Raw genomic sequence first — 18,449 nt, forward strand, 5'->3', positions numbered from 1 at the left:
TGTGGGCATGTTAGGAGACAGTCACATGTGCCTGCAGGCTGCTTTGGTGCATACCATGCCGGCCCTCCGCTCCCTGTAAAGCTGTCCCCAGCTCCTGAGCTCTCCCCATCGCACCCTGCTGCTTCACTAGCCTTCCTCCATTCACATCTAAAGACATTCATCAGGCTGTTGCAGTCCCTCCTAAAACCAAGGACCCGGGGTACATGTTGCATACTGTAATGCACAACAGCACAGGGCACCCAAGATATTTAATTAGGAGATCATTCTTTTCCTTCCTGGTACCACCTGCCTCACGCAGTGTTTACTAACCGAAGAGGCTGAGGTCCTGCAGGTACCAGCCAGCCCTGATTCAACACCACCAGCGCTGCTCATTGTGTACACTGATCAAACAAAAGCCTTCTTTCAACAGATCTTGTCCCAGCACACGCCTCTGGTACCGTTCGGGTCCCTCGCTCCAGTGAACAAACTGCAGGGCTGCTGGGCAGCGGGGAGGGATCTTTTAACAGCTGTCATGCATAGGCATGCAAGAAGCAACAGCACGAGTAACTTTAAAATCGAGTATTTATTATGCGACTTTCATACTTTGTTAGTAACTTTTCCTCGTTTTGCTGAGTGAGGTGCACACCTCTGTGTCCGTTGCGGCAAGGTGCTGCTGAGCAGGGCAGCCTTGCAGCTGCTGGCCACACACAGTCCCCAGAGGTGCCCAGCTCAGCAGGGGCTGCTGCTGCCAGCGGCGACCTTCTGCTTGGGTTTCTTGACTGAAAAGCTGGAATCACAGCACCACCGGGCCCCAGCGTGCAGAGCAAATAGCGGGTGGGCCATTGAGATGTATAGCACAGACTACTCCCGCTTCACCTAATTAAGTAACAGTTAGCAGTTGTGAGATTTTCCATGCATATATAAAGCCTGCTGAAGAAAAAAAAAAAAAAGGGTACGGTAACAGCTTTTTGTTAGGCTACAGTAGTTTAGAATGATGCTGAAAAGTCTGGCAGGGTATTTACGTATGTGATTAGTCTTTTTGCTTGTAAGTCTAAACTCTTTTTTTTTTCTCTTGCTGCTTATTTTGCTGCACTTATGTTTTAGTTATTTCTCTGTGCTTTTGCTCTTGTGACTTTCTTTTTCTGCTGTTCTGCATGTTTTCCTCCATATACATTTTTTTTTCCTCTACTTTCTCCTTTTCCCTGCCACCAGTGGGAGTAGTAAGTGTACACATGCTTTGAATCTATATCTAGCTCTGCAGATAAGTCTGCACAATCCTGGAAGAAACCATTCTGAGTGAGAAAAATGGTGCTCATCCTCCACAGCAATTGTGTGGAACGTATGAACTCACAGGGCTGTTGTCATGCAGGCTGACCTCTAAGCAGGAGTTGTGAGAGGGTATGTCTAGTTCTCCTACATGCAGGTTCTTCAAGGACCAGCTTTTAAGTCTGAGTGTGTAAACTGAGGCTTTTCAAGGACTCATCGCTTTCGCGCGTCATTCTGAGAATGGCAAAAAGCACTCTTGAGACCTCCATCTGCTAAACTCGCTCTTCCAAAACGTGGAGGTGGCAAAATTTCTGAATTGAATCCTGTCATGTTTTTTGCATGGACAAAATAATGTATCTTCCTCGATTATTGCCTCATACCTGACTAAACAGCTTTCCAGTTGGAACTTCCTCAATGTTCAAACCGAGGTGTGTAACAGTATGGAAAAGCTGACACTGGCCATCTGCAACTTAAGGATGAAAAGCAAGCACCTGAGTGTGGTGTCTCATGGAAAGATTCAAACAGAAAAATGCAGACTTAACTATTGGTAGTGCAAGTAGCTCCACCTAGAATAGCTACAGAAATATGGATATGCAATCTTTTCCCAAGTGACTGAATGATTATAAACATCATTTTTCCCCTCTTACTCCTTTCCCTTCCTAGTCAATGCTGTTGTTATCTGCTGTGTAGCTGGTAAGGTTACTCATGATAGAATTACACTGACAATTTTATATACATATATATAAAACTGAGGCCCAAGAATGTAAATTCTTCTGGGCAATCTATTTTTTTTCTATTTATTCTGTCAAGCACTGTGTATGCAGTATTATGAGGATAAGAATAAAAGTTTTATGTTCTTAACTACCACTTTCAAGCTGAACCTCAAAACAAGCTATGCTTTAGTTCAAGGCTTGAACTTGCTGTTGAAAAGAAAATCAACAGAACAATTTTCTTTATCATGAGTAACTACATCTACCTATGGCTTTGAGTGTATAATAAGAAGCTTAACAGCATCTCAAGCAACTGAAGTTTTTTACTCTGGTTTTGTCCTCCTTTGCACCAGTAATCATTCAAGCTTAGCAGCATTTGTTAAATTCAGATACAGGTCAACTGTGTTTCTATAAAGTTCAAAGAAATGGGTGCAGCTGATTGAGCCATATCGTAGAAAAAAATTTATAGAGAAAATAGTGGCTTGATGTTGCCTGGCTTGATACATGGGATAATATTTTGCTTCTCAACTGATGCAATACCTGGTTTCTATCTATGCCGTAAACTATCTTTCTGAAAATTCTAGTTAAATGGTTGGTAATTTTGCCTTATTAAAGTATTTTGCAAGAAACACCTTCTATTAGGTAAGTTAGATACAGAGCTGTCATCTCTCTTCTGCAAGTAAACAGATGAATTTTGCTGGGGGGTGGGGAGGGCAAAGAAAAGAAGACAGAAGCTGGCCTTAAATCCCTAAAGGATGCATCCAGTCCAGCTTCATTCTGGACTGTGGTGCATACACTGTAATTCTTACTTGGAAGAACTCCTGGCACCTTCTGGAGAGGCTCCATCAAATCTGATAACTGGCACAGTGCAGAGCATGTAATGAAGTAATACTTTGTCTTCATTTATTAAAACAGCTGTCTAAGGTCATAAATACGGGTTGTTTTTATCACCAGGAGTCCTCCCATAAGCATGAGGATGATGATTAACACCGTAGCTCTGAATCTGCTTACATCCACAGCCTCGCGGCAGATGCTTGGCTCCAGCGTTGTTTAAAAGCCATCAGAAAACATCTTGATCGCTGGTGACCTCTGCGAGAACTTTGGTGGCTGCCGTATTGATCTGACCCAAGGAGTGCTCCTCAGGCAAACATGAAGGCAGGCTTTTTTATTGATTAGCCAAATGGTCTAGCCTTCCTGTTTTGTCTCCTCATTGGCAATTAAGAAAGAAATCCATTGAGGGAGTGGTGGCAGTGAACCTTTCCCTCTGACACAAATAACCTTAATCAGGCCTCTTAGTTAATTTCTGAAATTGTTCAGTATCGACCTCTGTTTGAAGCAGGATTTTCATCCTACAGCCCTATCAGTAAAACATACACATCTTCCTATTAGCAAAGCAGGCTTTTTCTAATGGTGACATCTTTTAGTTCTTATTTACAATCCTAATCACATCATTGATTCCAGTAATCTTTCCTGCAGTAAGCGCTGTTATTAATTGTCTCAAAGGAAGACATGGGTGGGGTTTATGTTTTTTAAAACAAGTAATAGCAATTTAAGATTTGGGGGGAGAGAAGACAGGAGGGGAAAAAATCCCAATTCTCAGTGTTCTTAACATCCAGACAGGAAAGCCGTCACAAAGTTCCTTGGCCTAATAGTAAGGCTGATACCTAGAATGGGACCAGAAGATCATTTTGGTGACTCAACTAAACAGCTGGGAATTGCTTTCTACTCCAAAAACCGTGTTTTTCCAGGTTAGGAAAGCAATTGTTCAATCCAAAATGCAGCAGTTGGGCATTTCAGATTTAAACAACTCTTTTTGTTTCAGAACAACCGCAACAGTTCATTTGGGTAGTGAGAAATGTAGCTTTTCCTCACCTCCCCCCAGTAATCACTGATTTAACCCCCAAATGAATGCATTGATCCTCTGCCTTCATCTTCCCCAGCTCTGTTCTAAACCAGTTCACGCAAGGGCAGGCCTTGCTTGTCCTTCTCAGTGTCATGAGATACTTTAACCTAGGAAAAACTTAAATCATTGGGAATACTCACAGCTTATGTCACGATCACTTCACTGCTACTCTGTGATGAAAAGCAAAGGTACTTGGTTGTGAGGGGGGGAGCCCTGGGCTTGGGGCACTCTAATGCAGCTGAATCTGGGGCTAAGCCCCCCATTTGACAGCTCCTCCTCCCCTCAGGCACATGCACTGTTTTTCACACTGGTTCTCTCTCCCAGTACACATGAGTTAAAAGCAAAGTTTTTTTCTCTTGAAGGAAATCTGTGAAATCCAGTGAGTGGAGACGCTAGGAAAGTTCTGGTTGAGCGCGAGTATCGTTTATCATACGTTCTCCTTGCCAGGAAATGCCCCTTGGGCAGTCGTGGTGGTTGGGGTGCCAAGGCAGCACGAGAGACATCTGGCAGGGAGAAAAGGCTTTGACTTACCGAGGTGCTATCCCCGTCTGCACGGTGGATTTACAGACCTGATGTCATCTATTTACGTTTCTAAAGCGCAGCATGGAGCAAAATGCAGCGATACGAGAGATCGGTCTTCATTTGGCGAAGTCACTGCCAAATTAAATGATGACAGATGGAAATGCTAAAAGCCACGGTGTCACGGATCCGGCGAGAGCCCTCTGCTTTAGCAGCGGGTAAATATATAAACCTCAGCTGGTGCCTGCCGAAGATACGCGTCCGGTTTAAAGATAGCCCTCGGACTTTTTATTTAATCAATACCCCCTATCGAAGAGAGCAGCGTCGAGCATTAGAACTAAACCAGTGTTATTAGAAAATGATATACTGCACATTAGGATGTATAATTCATGTCGCCTTCATTTGCTCAGACCATCGCGAAAATCCATAAATCATTTTCTCGTTCATGTATCGCCTAAGTGCAATTTGTCATTTCGCATTAGAGGGCTGCCTCAGATCATCGGGGCTTTTAATTCCGCGCCGAGGCTTTAACACAGCGCTGGCCGGGGCACCCCGCACCACAAAATGGAGGCGGCGGGCGGGGAGCCGGGGGGGGGTCGCGGAGCCGGCGGGCGCTGCGCGGGCACGGCGCCAGGAGGGGGTCCCGCGTGCGCGCCCCCGCCAGGGTTCCTGCCCCGCCGGCCCGGCTGTGCCGCGGGGGCGCGCCCCTCGGGCACGCGTGGGGGGCGCCCCGACGCCGCTCCCCGGGGAACGGCCCCGGCCCCCGGCCCCGCCGCTTTGCCCTCACCTCCGGCTCGTCCGCCGCCCCGCCGCTTCCCGGTGCCCGGTTTCCTCGACGGGCGAAGGGCTTTTTGGTTTTATTAATTTGTCCCTGACGAAAGCCGTTTTACCGGCAAACGGCCCCGCCGGCCCCGCTTTAGACGTGCCGTAACGCCGAGAGGTGGGCAGGGGCGGGCAGGACGGCGGCGCCGGGGGACGCCTCTCCCCGCCGGCGGCTGACAGACACCGACGGGCACGGCGGGGAGACGGGACCCCGGTGAGGGCGGTGTGAGGGGGGTCGCGGCCGGTCTCGTCCCCCCCCGCCACCGCCTCCTCCTTCCCCGCGGGGCCTCTCGGCGCCGCCCGTGCCGTGCCGGGGCGGGTGGGCGCAGTGCGGCGCTGCCGCCGCTGGGGGGCGCCCGGCGCCCGCCGTTGGTGCTGGTGGGCGGCCGGTGGCGGCGGCGGCAGCGGCGGCGTCGCAGCCCCCGCGCGTGTGGCGGGGCCGCCCGTGGGCCGTGCCCTGTCCCGGGGGATAACCGCTGGCGGCTGGCATGCGATCTTCGGCAGCAATAAAATTGATTTTTTTGGGAAAAAAAAAAATGAATATTGACTCGGTTTTAATTTTTATTTATTTATTTATTTGCGGTCTGTGAAGTTGCGGGATTCCGCTTCGCCCCGGCTCGGCGAGGGCGCCGGGCGGGGAAGCCGGCACCGGGTTCACCTCGCTCGGCAATGAGAGGCTCCGGGAGCCTGCCCGTGCCTCCCCCAAATGCAGCACCCCCGGGAGCCGGTGCGGGGACATGGGACCGGCTTCCCTCCCCGCTCATATACCCCCCCCCCCTCCCCGCCCCGAGCATCCCGTGCCGCCGGGGGACACTGGAAGGCGTAACGCGGGGGGAGAACGGAACGGGCTGGGAGCTGGAAACACTGCGCAGATGGAGAGCGGGACTTTCCTCCGCCGCCAAACAAACTAATTAGTTAAGGCAGCCCCCGAGGGAGGAAAATTTTTTCTCAAGTTTCCCATTGTTTACGGTTTTTCTAAAAACGGCGTCGTGCCGGGGCGTAGGATAGGAAAGTTGGTAGCTGGTGGAAACTCCCTCTCCAAGGAGATGGCTGTTTACGGCTCTGTGGTGACGAGCGGTGTTTCCCGACCCTGCTCCTGCGGCAGGGGAATAGCCGCTCTCGGGGGCTGGCAGGCGGGCAAGCATGCCTATATTGCACTGCGCTCACTGCATGCATTGCACTGCATGCATTGCATTGGGTGTACTGCATGTACTGCACGCATTGCATTGCGCTGCCTGTGCCGCACGCACTGCCCGCCCGGCCGTGCTGCAGCCTACTTGACGTGCGCCGCGGCCAATGGGCGCCGCCCCCGGGGGCGGTGCTGGCAGCCGATTGGTTGGCAGGAGCCGGGCGCTGCGCAAAAACAGCGGAGCCGAGCGCTGCCGGCTCAGAAACTGCCGGCAGAGATCAGAGGAGCCGGGGACGGGGACGGAGCCGGGACGGGAGGAGAGCGGCGGCGGCAGCAGCAGCAAGCAGAGACAGAGAGACAGACAGAGAGGGGTTAGACGCAAAAGCAGCGAGAGAGGAGGAAAAAAACTGACCGGCACATCCGTAAAATAGCAGGGTGATGGTGATGATGATGAGCGTAATGATAGCAATAAAAGAAGAAAACGAGAGACTGTTGATAGAAGAGAGAAAAATCTAAGACCTCTAAATAAAAAGAGGAGATCCCCGAGAAATCAGGGAATGAAAGTTTTGGGTAGCGAAGCTGTTCTCTGCCTTTTTTGATCTGAAATCTTTTTTTGCGGGTTTTAATTTTTTATTTTATTTTATTTTTTTAATTTCGCGGCTTCCTGCCTTTTTCTTGCATCTCGAGAGGGCATGTCCACCGGCTCTTCCAGCAGCATCTACCCCTCCAGCTCCCACCAGGAAGACAAACCGAGGACAATCTTGAAATATAAAAATTTCCTCCTTGGGATTTGCTGCTGCTGCTGCCTCCGCCGCCGCTGCTGCTGCCGCGGTGCAGTGCCAAGACTCTCGGAATAAATAAAAGCGGGCTACTGTTTATCTATAGATACAGCCAGCTAATAGCTATTATTAGTTGGCTGTTTATTCCGAAGATCACAGATGAAGTGGGGACGCCTGCCTTCTTCATTTGGTCAGCGTGTGAAACAATAATACTCGTAACAAATAGGAGGGAGATGGGGGAGAAAAAGATCTTAACATGAATCAGAAGAAATAATACCTAGCGTATCCCCCCCCAAACCAAGCCCCCCTTTTCTTTCCCCCCTCCCCCGATCCCTCTCTCTCTCTCTCTCTCTCTCTCTCTCCCCGCACGCTCGGAGGCGCGGACACGCACAGACACACTCACACACACAGACACACAGGCAAAGGCGCACACACTGCGCTGTGTGCTTTCGGAGGAGGAGGAGGAGGTGGTGGTTTTCGGAAGAGGAGGAAGAGGTGGTGTCGGGGAGGGGGGCTCTCTTTCCCCGCTTGGAGATGGTCGTGCTATTCCTCCTCGCCTTGCTCTGGATGGTGGAGGGGGCCCTTTGCCAGCTCCATTACACGGTGCAGGAGGAGCAGGAGCATGGCACGTTCGTGGGAAATATCGCCGAGGACCTGGGCTTGGACATTACAAAACTTTCGGCTCGCCGCTTCCAGACGGCGCCCAACTCCCGCAGCCCTTACCTGGAGCTCAACCTGGAGACCGGGGTGCTCTACGTGAACGAGAAGATCGACCGGGAGCAGATCTGCAAGCAGAGCCCCTCCTGCCTGCTGCACCTGGAGGTCTTCCTGGAGAACCCCCTGGAGCTGTTCCGGGTGGAGATCGAGGTGCTGGACATCAACGACAACCCGCCCTCCTTCCCGGAGCCCGACCTCACGGTGGAGATCTCGGAGAGCGCCACGCCGGGCACCCGCTTCCCCCTGGAGAGCGCCTTCGACCCCGACGTGGGCACCAACTCGCTGCGCACCTACGAGATCACCCCCAACAGCTACTTCTCCCTCGACGTGCAGACGCAGGGCGACGGCAACCGCTTCGCCGAGCTGGTGCTGGACCAGCCGCTGGACCGCGAGCAGCAAGCCGTGCACCGCTACGTGCTGACGGCGGTGGACGGCGGGCAGCCCCAGCAGCGCACCGGCACCGCCCTGCTCACCGTGCGGGTGCTGGACTCCAACGACAACGTCCCCGCCTTCGAGCAGCCCGTCTACACCGTGTCGCTGCCCGAGAACTCGCCTCCCGGCACCCTGGTGCTGCAGCTCAACGCCAGCGACCCCGACGAGGGGCAGAACGGCGAGGTCATCTATTCCTTCAGCAGCCACATCTCGGCCCGCGCCCGGGAGCTCTTCGGCATCGCGCCGCGCACCGGGCGGCTGGAGGTGAGCGGCGAGCTGGACTACGAGGAGAGCAGCGTGTACCAGGTGTACGTGCAAGCCAAGGACCTGGGGCCCAACGCCGTGCCGGCGCACTGCAAGGTGCTGGTGCGGGTGCTGGACGCCAACGACAACGCGCCCGAGATCAGCTTCTCCACCGTCAAGGAGGCGGTGAGCGAGGCGGCGGCGCCGGGCACCGTGGTGGCCCTCTTCAGCGTGTCGGACCGCGACTCGGAGGAGAACGGGCAGGTGCAGTGCGAGCTGCTGCAGGGCGACGCGCCCTTCCGCCTCAAGAGCTCCTTCAAGAACTACTACACCATCGTCACCGAGGGGCCGCTCGACCGCGAGCAGCCGGGCGGCGACGCCTACACGCTGACGGTGGTGGCTCGGGACGGCGGCCGGCCGCCGCTCAGCACCAGCAAGTCCATCCAGGTGCGGGTGAGCGACGTGAACGACAACGCGCCGCGCTTCTCGCAGCCCGTCTACCAGGTCTTCGTCAGCGAGAACAACGTGCCCGGCGCCTACATCTACGCCGTCAGCGCCACCGACCGCGACCAGGGCGCCAACGCGCGGCTCGCCTACTCCATCCTGGAGAGCCAGATCCAGGGCATGTCCGTCTTCACCTACGTCTCCATCAACGCCGAGAACGGCTTCCTCTACGCGCTGCGCTCCTTCGACTATGAGCAGCTCAAGGAGTTCAGCTTCCAGGTGGAGGCCCGCGACGCCGGCGAGGAGCCGCGCCCGCTGGCCGCCAACGCCACCGTCAACATCGTGGTGGTGGACCAGAACGACAACGCGCCCGCCATCGTCAGCCCCGTGCCGGGCCGTAACGGCACCCCGGCGAGGGAGCTGCTGCCCCGCGGCGCCGAGCCGGGCTACCTGGTGAGCCGGGTGGCCGCCGTGGACGCCGACGACGGCGACAACGCTCGCCTCACCTACAGCATCGCGCGGGGCAACGAGGCCAGCCTCTTCCGCATGGACTGGCGCAGCGGCGAGCTCCGCACGGCGCGCAGGGTGCCGGCCAAGCGCGACCCGCAGCGCCCCTACGAGCTGCTCGTCGAGGTGCGCGACCACGGGCAGCCGCCGCTCTCCTCCACCGCCGCCATCCAGGTGGTGCTGGTGGACGGCGCGGCCGAGCGGCCCGGCGGAGGCGGCGGCGGCGGCGGGCAGGGAGCCGGGGCGGGCGCGGGGGGCGGCGGGGCAGGCGGCGAGCACCGTCCCAGCCGCTCCGGGGGGGACGCGTCGCTCGACCTCACCCTCATCCTCATCATCGCGCTGGGCTCCGTGTCCTTCGTCTTCCTGCTGGCCATGATCGTGCTGGCCGTGCGCTGCCAGAAGGAGAAGAAGCTCAACATCTACACCTGCCTGGCCAGCGACTGCTGCCTGGGCTGCTGCTGCTGCTGCCCCTGCTGCAGCCGCCAGGCGCGGGCCCGCAAGAAGAAGCTCAGCAAGTCGGACATCATGCTGGTGCAGAGCTCCAACGTGCCCAGCAACCCGGCGCAGGTGCCGGCCGAGGAGGCGGGCAGCTTCGGCTCCCACCACCACAACCAGAACTACTGCTACCAGGTCTGCCTCACCCCCGAGTCCGCCAAGACCGACCTGATGTTCCTCAAGCCCTGCAGCCCCTCCCGCAGCACCGACGCCGAGCACAACCCCTGCGGGGCCATCGTCACCGGCTATGCCGACCAGCAGCCCGACATCATCTCCAACGGCAGCATCCTCTCCAGCGAGGTAAGGGGGGAGAGGGCCCGTCCCCGTACCGCTCCCTTCCACCGACGCAATTCCTTCCCCCCCCGGGCCCTTCCTCTGTCCTCGCTTTTTTTTTTTTTTTTCGGGGGGGGGGTTGCACCTCATCTGCCCGCCCTCTGCCCTCACGTCCAGGGGTCCTCTCCTGGCCGGGGGCTCGGTGGTGCTTTGCAGGGGGCTGTGCTTCTCTGATAACACCGGGAATAACCACAGGGAGAAATATGGGGACTGCACTTTTAGTCTTTCCAAACCCTTTCCCAAACCTCTTCTGCCAAAGGAAACCCCCTCCTCTGGGGAGAATTACAATCTCTGCAGTTAGCAGGAACTTTAAGGGATTTGTGAGCTAGAGTTTACTCCTTGACTTTTCTTCCCTCTGCCTGAACAGCTCTTTATAACCTAAAGCTGAACTCACAAAGAAAGGCAGCTGAGAAGGAGTTTCTGTCAAGTTACATGCAGATTTAAAGTTCCCTCTTGTTAAGCTTGTTCTCTGTGCTGTGTTGCCTAGCGTGTAGAGAATCTCCATCAAAGCATATGCCGTATCATAACTCCCCTGGTAATCATTTACTCAGCTAGCTCATACACACCCTTGGTACCCCTCTGCTTGTGTCCTAATGAAAACACTCTCTCTCTTAATGTGAATACTGTAACCTCAATGCTGTCCAGTCTGGCAGAGGTAGTTTGAATGATGTTTTCTAAGGCTGACTACATATTGAAATAAAATGTCTAGTGTTGGCTTTTAAAGTGGACTTTTCGTTGAAATGTGTGTAAAACTCTGTCTCCTCTTGCCTTTTTGAGGACCTGAGGGTATCTTGATTTATTTTCTCCCCTAGTGTGCAACAACTAAACTGTCTCTGCCTATTTTTATATGCTGGAATTAAAAACAGACCAAAAACTAGATTCCAATAAGTTTTGCTCAGAGCAAGCAGTACACAAGTCTAGAAATAGTTGCGCTGATTTTGTGGGAGTCCTTGTGATGCTTGACAGCATGCACTGTGAGAAGACATGTGTGAATCTTGTCTCAAAGAACTCAGGGAAAAAAATACCTCGTGCTTTCCCATATGTGTGAAGAAGAGGCGAGGGCTGGTGGGTTTCTCTCCTTACGTCCTAGAAGCAGATTGTGTAGGCCTACTTGCAGTTAAACATTACCATTTATAGTGAATATGGTGAGCTGCTCTTCTATATTTTCTGATGCTGGCTACAGAAGTATCAAGAGATCAAATATTTCCTAATATTTTCTTTTTCCTAGACAAAACATCAGCGTGCTGAGCTCAGTTATCTAGTTGACAGACCCCGACGGGTAAACAGGTATGAGCTTAATTGTGTTTTCATAATGCATGCTTTAGCAAGTGTGAATGGGATGCAGAGATGTGTTTACTGCAGATGTAAAATAGTAGCAAAGCAGTGGGGAAACGGATGTATGTAGACACATTAAAAAAATGCTATCAACTAAATGAGTCTGAATTACGGCTTTTCTGAACTCTTTTCAAAATCATCTGAAAAGAGAACAAAATCTCATTTCGTGTATTAGCCTAAAACGTGCTTTAAATACTTATGAATCCTTCTGCAGGGTGTACCAGATAACACTGGCCTCTCTGAGTGATAATTTAGCTATCCAGCTTATGTAAATGATACCAAATTAATTATACTGATTACATGAAAAACATGCAGAGTGCTAATGCCTGCTGTCCCTTTCAGCTAGACTAGCAATGTCTGAAAACACAAGTTTTGTTTGTGGTGGACAGAGTGCCTCTGCAGAAGCAGTGCAGCAAGGCAGGAGTGGGTGAATGCAGCACCATGTTTGGCCATGTGATGGCAGAAGAATGTTTTATGACTTCCTCTTTCATGTTTATTCTAATGTAAGGATGTTTCTGTGTCTAGTTCTGCATTCCAGGAAGCAGACATAGTAAGCTCTAAGGACAGTGGTCATGGAGACAGTGAGCAAGGAGACAGTGATCATGATGCCACTAATCGAGGTCAATCCTCTGGTAAGTCTGATAAGACAGTGGAAATAGTCGATCTTTAAGTAGGGAGACTAGAAAGAGCAGTTACCTGTAGGAATATAAGACCTTCATAAAATAATGTAAGCATATTGCATGGAAGGCTGGGTTTAAGCCAGCTTGCCACTATGGTAACCTACACAAGGAGACAATTTTGAATGCCATGCATTCAAGGGGCAAAACTTATTTTATTGTTTTGGTCTGGGGGCAGGGGGAGGTTGGCATGTTACTCTGCATTAGTGGCTGTAGCAAAACTTCCTCCACATTAAAGCAAAGTTATCAGTATGTTTTCTAGTGCATTTTTTTCCCAACAATAGAGTTGCAGGATTTCAAAGCACTAGGCAACTTTGTTTAGTAGACACTTCACAGCAGTGTGAAGTGCAGGGGGAGTTCCCAAGGCAAGGCAAAGAATGAGCCCAGTGACTGAATGACAGCCAGACTGTGAGGATTTTTGCTGGGGATCAGTGGAGACGCATTGGGTGTTCTGAATGGGTAATACCTTAGCATTTTTAGAGGACTGTTTTTCAATTCAAATTAACAGACCATATAGTGTAAGTGACCTCCATGTTAATAAGGCTAAGGTATTTTTAAGCATATCTCTTTCAGCCCTAGCAAAGCAAATAAATGCTTTGAAAGCCTACGATATAGCCATGATACGAATCACCTAGAAAACATATACATTGCAGTGTTATTCCTAGGCTTATGGCTTGCTGTCTTTGCTCTCGTACTGTCAGTTTTCCTTTGAAAGGGACATTGTTTAGAGTCTGTGCATTAGAATTCATTCTCACTCCCACACTGCATTTTATCCAGAAATGCTTTTGCTTTCCTCCCTACTGCAGTTTCCAAAGGTCTGGTATGCTTTGAATCAGTGAAGTGATTTCTCTCCCCTTGTTTTGTCTATGCCTTGTCATGTATTAGGATTTGCTACAAGTATGTCATACAAAAGACTGCATGAGTTTCTCCACTCTTCTATTTTTATTTTTATATTTTTGTTTTATTTTTATATTTTATTTTATTTTTCCCAAACTCCATTTTAAAAGATTTCAGGGCAAGGGACTGTGCTGTCATAGCAGTGCAGCATCTCTTGTGTGCTGTTAATATCCTCTATGTTCCTGCTGCTATAGTCACTGTCCCCTTAATGATGGGAAACCCAGGAACCAGGGGAAGAGGAGGCTGCTACAGGGCCCCTTTATATTGCTGCAAGTCATTAATATGCAGACCTAATGAGACTCGAGAAGAGCCAAGAGTCTCCGGAGCTCCCTGCTTCTTGCAGGGCTTCATGCTAAGTGAACAGAGTGTCTATTTTGTGTCTGGGAACCTGACAACAAACCAGGTCTTGCCAGAAGTTTACATCTGAACACAGAGCCTCTTTCATTTTTGGCCTATATATGGCGTATGATTTATTGTTGTCTTAAAAAGCCATGTATTTAGCCTCCCCCCACCCATTCTTTTGCACTGTTTCTGATGCAGCAATCAGTGCTACTGAGTTATAAAAAGCTCCCTCTCCTCCTGCCCTCCCCGCATTCCTTTTTTTTTCTTTTACGCATTTTACTGCAGCAGTCATCTCAATGAACATTTCAATCAGTTTAGTCCCTCAGCATAATGAACCATAATAACCAAACAGGAGAGAAAAGAATAAACATCTGCAGAAGGGGCTGGGTTTGACTGACGGTGGGAATATAATCATATAGTTGCACATAAACTGAAAGCTATTTTCTTTTAGATGCATCCAGTGCTGTTATTGTTGTGCCTCTGCTCTCTATTCTTTCTCCCAGTTTTACAAGTAGTCTATTTCAGATAAGAACACTGGGACTGTTGTCAAACTTGATGTTAGTTCTTAACTGGGTAAATTCCTTATTTTTCTTATTTCTATTTTACTGAATTAGAGGCAAAACTACAGTTTCAAAATATTTTCAAATCACTCAGTGGTCTGATGTGATTTATGAACTTCTGTAATGTAAATTATGATTGCAGATGAGGTAATGAGTGCTGACAGTTAGGTTTGGTCAGCTCACAAGTAACAATTTTGAGCTGAAACCTCAAACACGCAGAACTTCCAATTTAATATATTGGTGCTGTGCTTTCAGGGTAATTTGCATGAGCAGTTTTTAAAATGCTGGTTCCCAATAAATATTTAAATACAATTCTCTAAAGAAATTGCTATCATTTCCTACTAATGTATAATACAGATTTTCTCAAAGTTTTGGGCTCAATCGTGCTATCACAGTACAAAGAAAGCTCCCTTTGACCAAAGTGATGACAAGATATTTTGATATAAAGACATCACTCTTGCTATTAGCTTTTTGTGATTAATTTTATGAAAAAAATGAGCATAAATCTTGTTTGATTTTGAATTACTAGAGGAAATGTCTGAGGGAATGCCTTCTCAGTTTCTCAGTTACTCTAGTGCTTTAGAATCAATTCTATCTAAATTATTAAAGGAAAACACAGTTGTTGATAATGCTTTTTTTTTTTTTCCTAAGATATTACCTGATACCATGCAGACTCATATTTGTTTTCAAAAGCATTGTATTTGTGTCTGAAAATGTTTAGTCAAACATTCTCATTGAAAAATAATACTTCCTCCCTACCAGTTTTAGTCAGCAACATGTTTTGCTTGCAAAACATCTTTTTTTCCTTTTCTGTGCATGACTTTTGTTACTGTCACCGGTGAAGAATCCTTTGGCACACACATAGCTATTCTGTAGGAGTCCATTGCTAGGCTAGCTGGCTGTCAAAGTTGTGGTGAGTTATTAGTTGGGAAGGTAATCATGCAGGATGAAAATCTAGCAGAGTGTCATAGAGTTCTCCTCCACAATTATTTTGCAAAAATTCTGAACTAAGCTGTTCTGTGTGTCATAAAATGTCCCACTGTGTTTTCAAATAAGATTCTGGTTCATCTTTTAACAATGTATATATTTTCTTGGTAGTGATTTAATCATGGTTTCTGGAAAGTATGTGAGGGATTCATATTGTTCCCATTAAGGTAGCACCTGAATGCATTATTGTTATCTGCATTCTTATCTATCTCACTATCAATGAACCAGGAAAGGACTGTCATCTGCATTTAGCAGAGAATGGCAAGATACTCAAAAGTGTTCAAGAGCCTAATATTTACTGATTGAGTGATTATTTCACTGAGGGTGGTAAGGATCTGAGTCTTTCGGAAAATGGCCTTCCTAAGGTCACACAGGAAGTTTTTGGTAGATGGAGGGAGGGGTTTCACAAATCCAAAATGGGTGTTATAATTACTCATGTTCTTCTTCTCTGGCTGAAAATTGTTGAGACAAAAGCTGTTATTTTGTTGTAGAACAAATGCAACACTACTACCTATTATTAACACACTGTATTTCAGTCATGTTCTGTAGGAGTCATTTCTAAGCATGAAGTTAGTTTATTTCCCATGGTTGATTAAATTCTTGGCCTCCCTTGTGAAACTGCTGACTTGGGTGCCAATTAGTACTCTGTGTGTGTGTGTATGTTTAAACTGTGTGATTAGACACCTGTCCTGTAAGATTTGGACTCACGCCATCAACTTATTTTGTATGGTTGGTCACTAGCTACTCAGTTTTCTCACGCTGAACATGCAGAGTTCTTTACAATATTACCTTTGTTTCGCTGTCTTCACTGAATTGGCATGATTTCTCAGATGTACTGCAGGAAGGAGTATCTGAGACGTGAAGCAAAATACACATACTGTAAATCACATATTATAAAATGCATCAACTTTTTTACAATCTACTTGTTTCGGTACTGCACTGGACAGTATGTATTGGTGACTGCCTGAGAGCTAAGATCAGATTTCCGCTATTGAAATTTATGAAGGGAATTGATAGTGGTCTAACATGCAGGCACAGGGTGAAACATTACCTCACACCAATTCAGATTTAGTAAACCCCAAGAGGCGTTATTGCTGGGATGTAGAATAGTTATGATATTTCACTGTTCATAGGGACAAGGATTTGAGAAGTCGCAAGGAGAATTTTGGTGATAAAGGGACAGAGGGGAAAAAAACAGTGTTCCTTCTGAGCCTAAGCAGAGTGACAGCTAAATCCTGTTTTGAAGATCACTTGGGCTAACAGTCTATCTTGGATAAAGTAAGAGTGAACATTAAAATGGCTTATAATAGTGCTTTGACTTGAACTGAGTTTTTTTTTTTGTTTTTTTTTTTTTTTTCCCCTTATTTCCTTCAGCTGCATGCTTAATAATGTTCACATCTCAATAGACCAGATAGGGCTTTCAAGCTGAGATTTGGAAGAGCTGAATATTGAAGATGTTTAAGTCTTTTTTTTTTTTTTTTTTCATGTTCTCACGCAGATGAAGTCAGTTTTATCCAAGGCAGCACACCAATTACTTAGCAAGAAAGAATGATATAATTCTGTTTCGTGAAGTCCATTTCTTCAGTAGATAAAGTCTTCCACAAAGGAGGTTAAAATCATTATCCTTATTTACAGACGGAAAACATGAATCACAGGGAAATGACTAACTTGCTCAAGGGTAATCTAACCAAATGAGTAGCCGAGATGGTAAGGGAGCTCCAAAAAGGAGTTCTGGTTCCCTACATCACATCTATTTGCCATCCAATCCTTAGAAAGTTACTACAGAAAAAGCAACAAATGCCATTTAATTCTAAGGAAAAGTCAAATTCATGAGGAAAGACGAAAGAAAGGTACACATTGGGAAAAAAAAAAAAAAAAAAACCTCTTGATAAAAATACTACAAAAACATTAAAATATTTTGCTTTTTTGTTTTTCTTTTTATTACATTGTTTACACAACAATGTATATATGAACATGTTCAATCATTACTCTAAAGGCTTGGTATATGGCTCTTCTCTCTTAATTACATTAAGAAATGATAAATTATTTAAAATGGTTTTAGGCTTAATTTTCGCTTTGATCTTAAATTGTCTTTCAAATCAAGTAGAATTCATGCACGCAAAAAAAAAAAATTTGATTTTCTCCTTTTGAAATACAAAAAGGAAGCAAACTTGGACTATGCTTTAGAAAGGGAATGCTACCAAGTAGTATTCAAAGCACCTGAGGTCAGGAAATTCAGATGCAGATATGCAACTTATTTGACTCCTTTCTTAGTTTTTTGTTTCCTTTGAGGAAAGGGCAGGGGCTCTTTTTCCTTCAAAATCTGCAAAGTTAGGTTGTGCAAAAGCTCATATTGCCCACTGGCCTATCCAGATAAGACTTGACCTTTGCTATGAGCTTTTATATGTATACTGTATTTGGAATAACTCAATGCTTATCATTTTTTGGTTCTTTGGTGCCCTGTACTATCTATTTGTATCTGCAAAGAACATCTGAAATTCATAATTCAGAGCCACCTTTAAAATCTGTTTATCTACATGCAAGGTCTAATATGATAACTAAGTGGAAAATATAAAGGGTTTTTCATTAATGTGGATTTGCAATTATGATGGATAGTTTACTTCAGACTATATACATAAGCAGATTTATGAGGGAGATGAGATAGAAGTGTCATATTGCTGAACATTTATTTTTGTTATAAATCAAGAATATGATTCTTGGTGAATAAAGGAGTTCTGTGTTGAATTTCTTACGTCATGTAGCATGATATACTCTTCCTTCCTGGAATCTAGTGAACAGCCTTTCCTGCCCTGCCACCCACCCCATTTTTAATGCTTTTCAACTAAAAACAGAGAAATCTATAGTATAACCCACAGGAAAAAAGTGGAGGAAGAATAGCTCGTATCATAGTCAATGTAAATATACATAGGTGCCCAGGGATTCCCAAACTAGACTGATAATCTGAATTTATTTTCTGTTGAAATATTAAAGCCAAAGGCTTAGTTCTGCGCCCATTAACCTTTTAGGGAACTCTGTGACTGATTCAAGTAGGAGTAATACCCAACTCAGTCCTTTCTGAACAGCTGTTTGCATGGTAATCAAACTTTCTAGCTACTTGTTAGCAGTGGATGTTGAAATTTGGATTTTTTTTTTTTTTGTTATATTTTTCTTTTAGAAGTTCTCAGCTTCTTGGGGGGGTGGATTTGTCATGCAAGCTTTCAGTTGGTATCTCCTACATTCGTTACTTTGTTTATTCAAAATCCTGATTTAAGGAGGCTGTCACATTTCCCTTATATGCTGTTACATAATACTATTCGGCGCACTGTCTTAGGGAAGCAGTATTTGAAAAGGAACTAAAAATTAATTTTTGGAT

The 18,449-nt window shown here is 47.5% G+C and overlaps 1 protein-coding gene across 9 annotated transcripts in view; it reads left to right on the top strand.

The window, feature by feature from the left end:
- The first annotated feature begins 6,603 nt into the window (after positions 1 to 6,603).
- PCDH10 (protocadherin 10) overlaps positions 6,604 to 18,449 on the top strand; it is a 39,994-nt gene continuing 28,148 nt past the window's right edge. For all 9 annotated transcript variants that reach the window (XM_068680735.1, XM_068680737.1, XM_068680739.1 and 6 more), the window contains exons 1-3: positions 6,604 to 10,245; positions 11,507 to 11,565; positions 12,139 to 12,245. In XM_068680735.1, coding sequence (XP_068536836.1) covers positions 7,642 to 10,245; positions 11,507 to 11,565; positions 12,139 to 12,245 — 2,770 coding nt within the window. In that variant the 5' untranslated portion in view covers positions 6,604 to 7,641. The remainder of the gene's footprint in view (positions 10,246 to 11,506; positions 11,566 to 12,138; positions 12,246 to 18,449) is intronic.

Source organism: Anas acuta, chromosome 4 (assembly GCF_963932015.1).
Source record: "Anas acuta chromosome 4, bAnaAcu1.1, whole genome shotgun sequence".
NCBI lineage: Eukaryota > Metazoa > Chordata > Aves > Anseriformes > Anatidae > Anas > Anas acuta.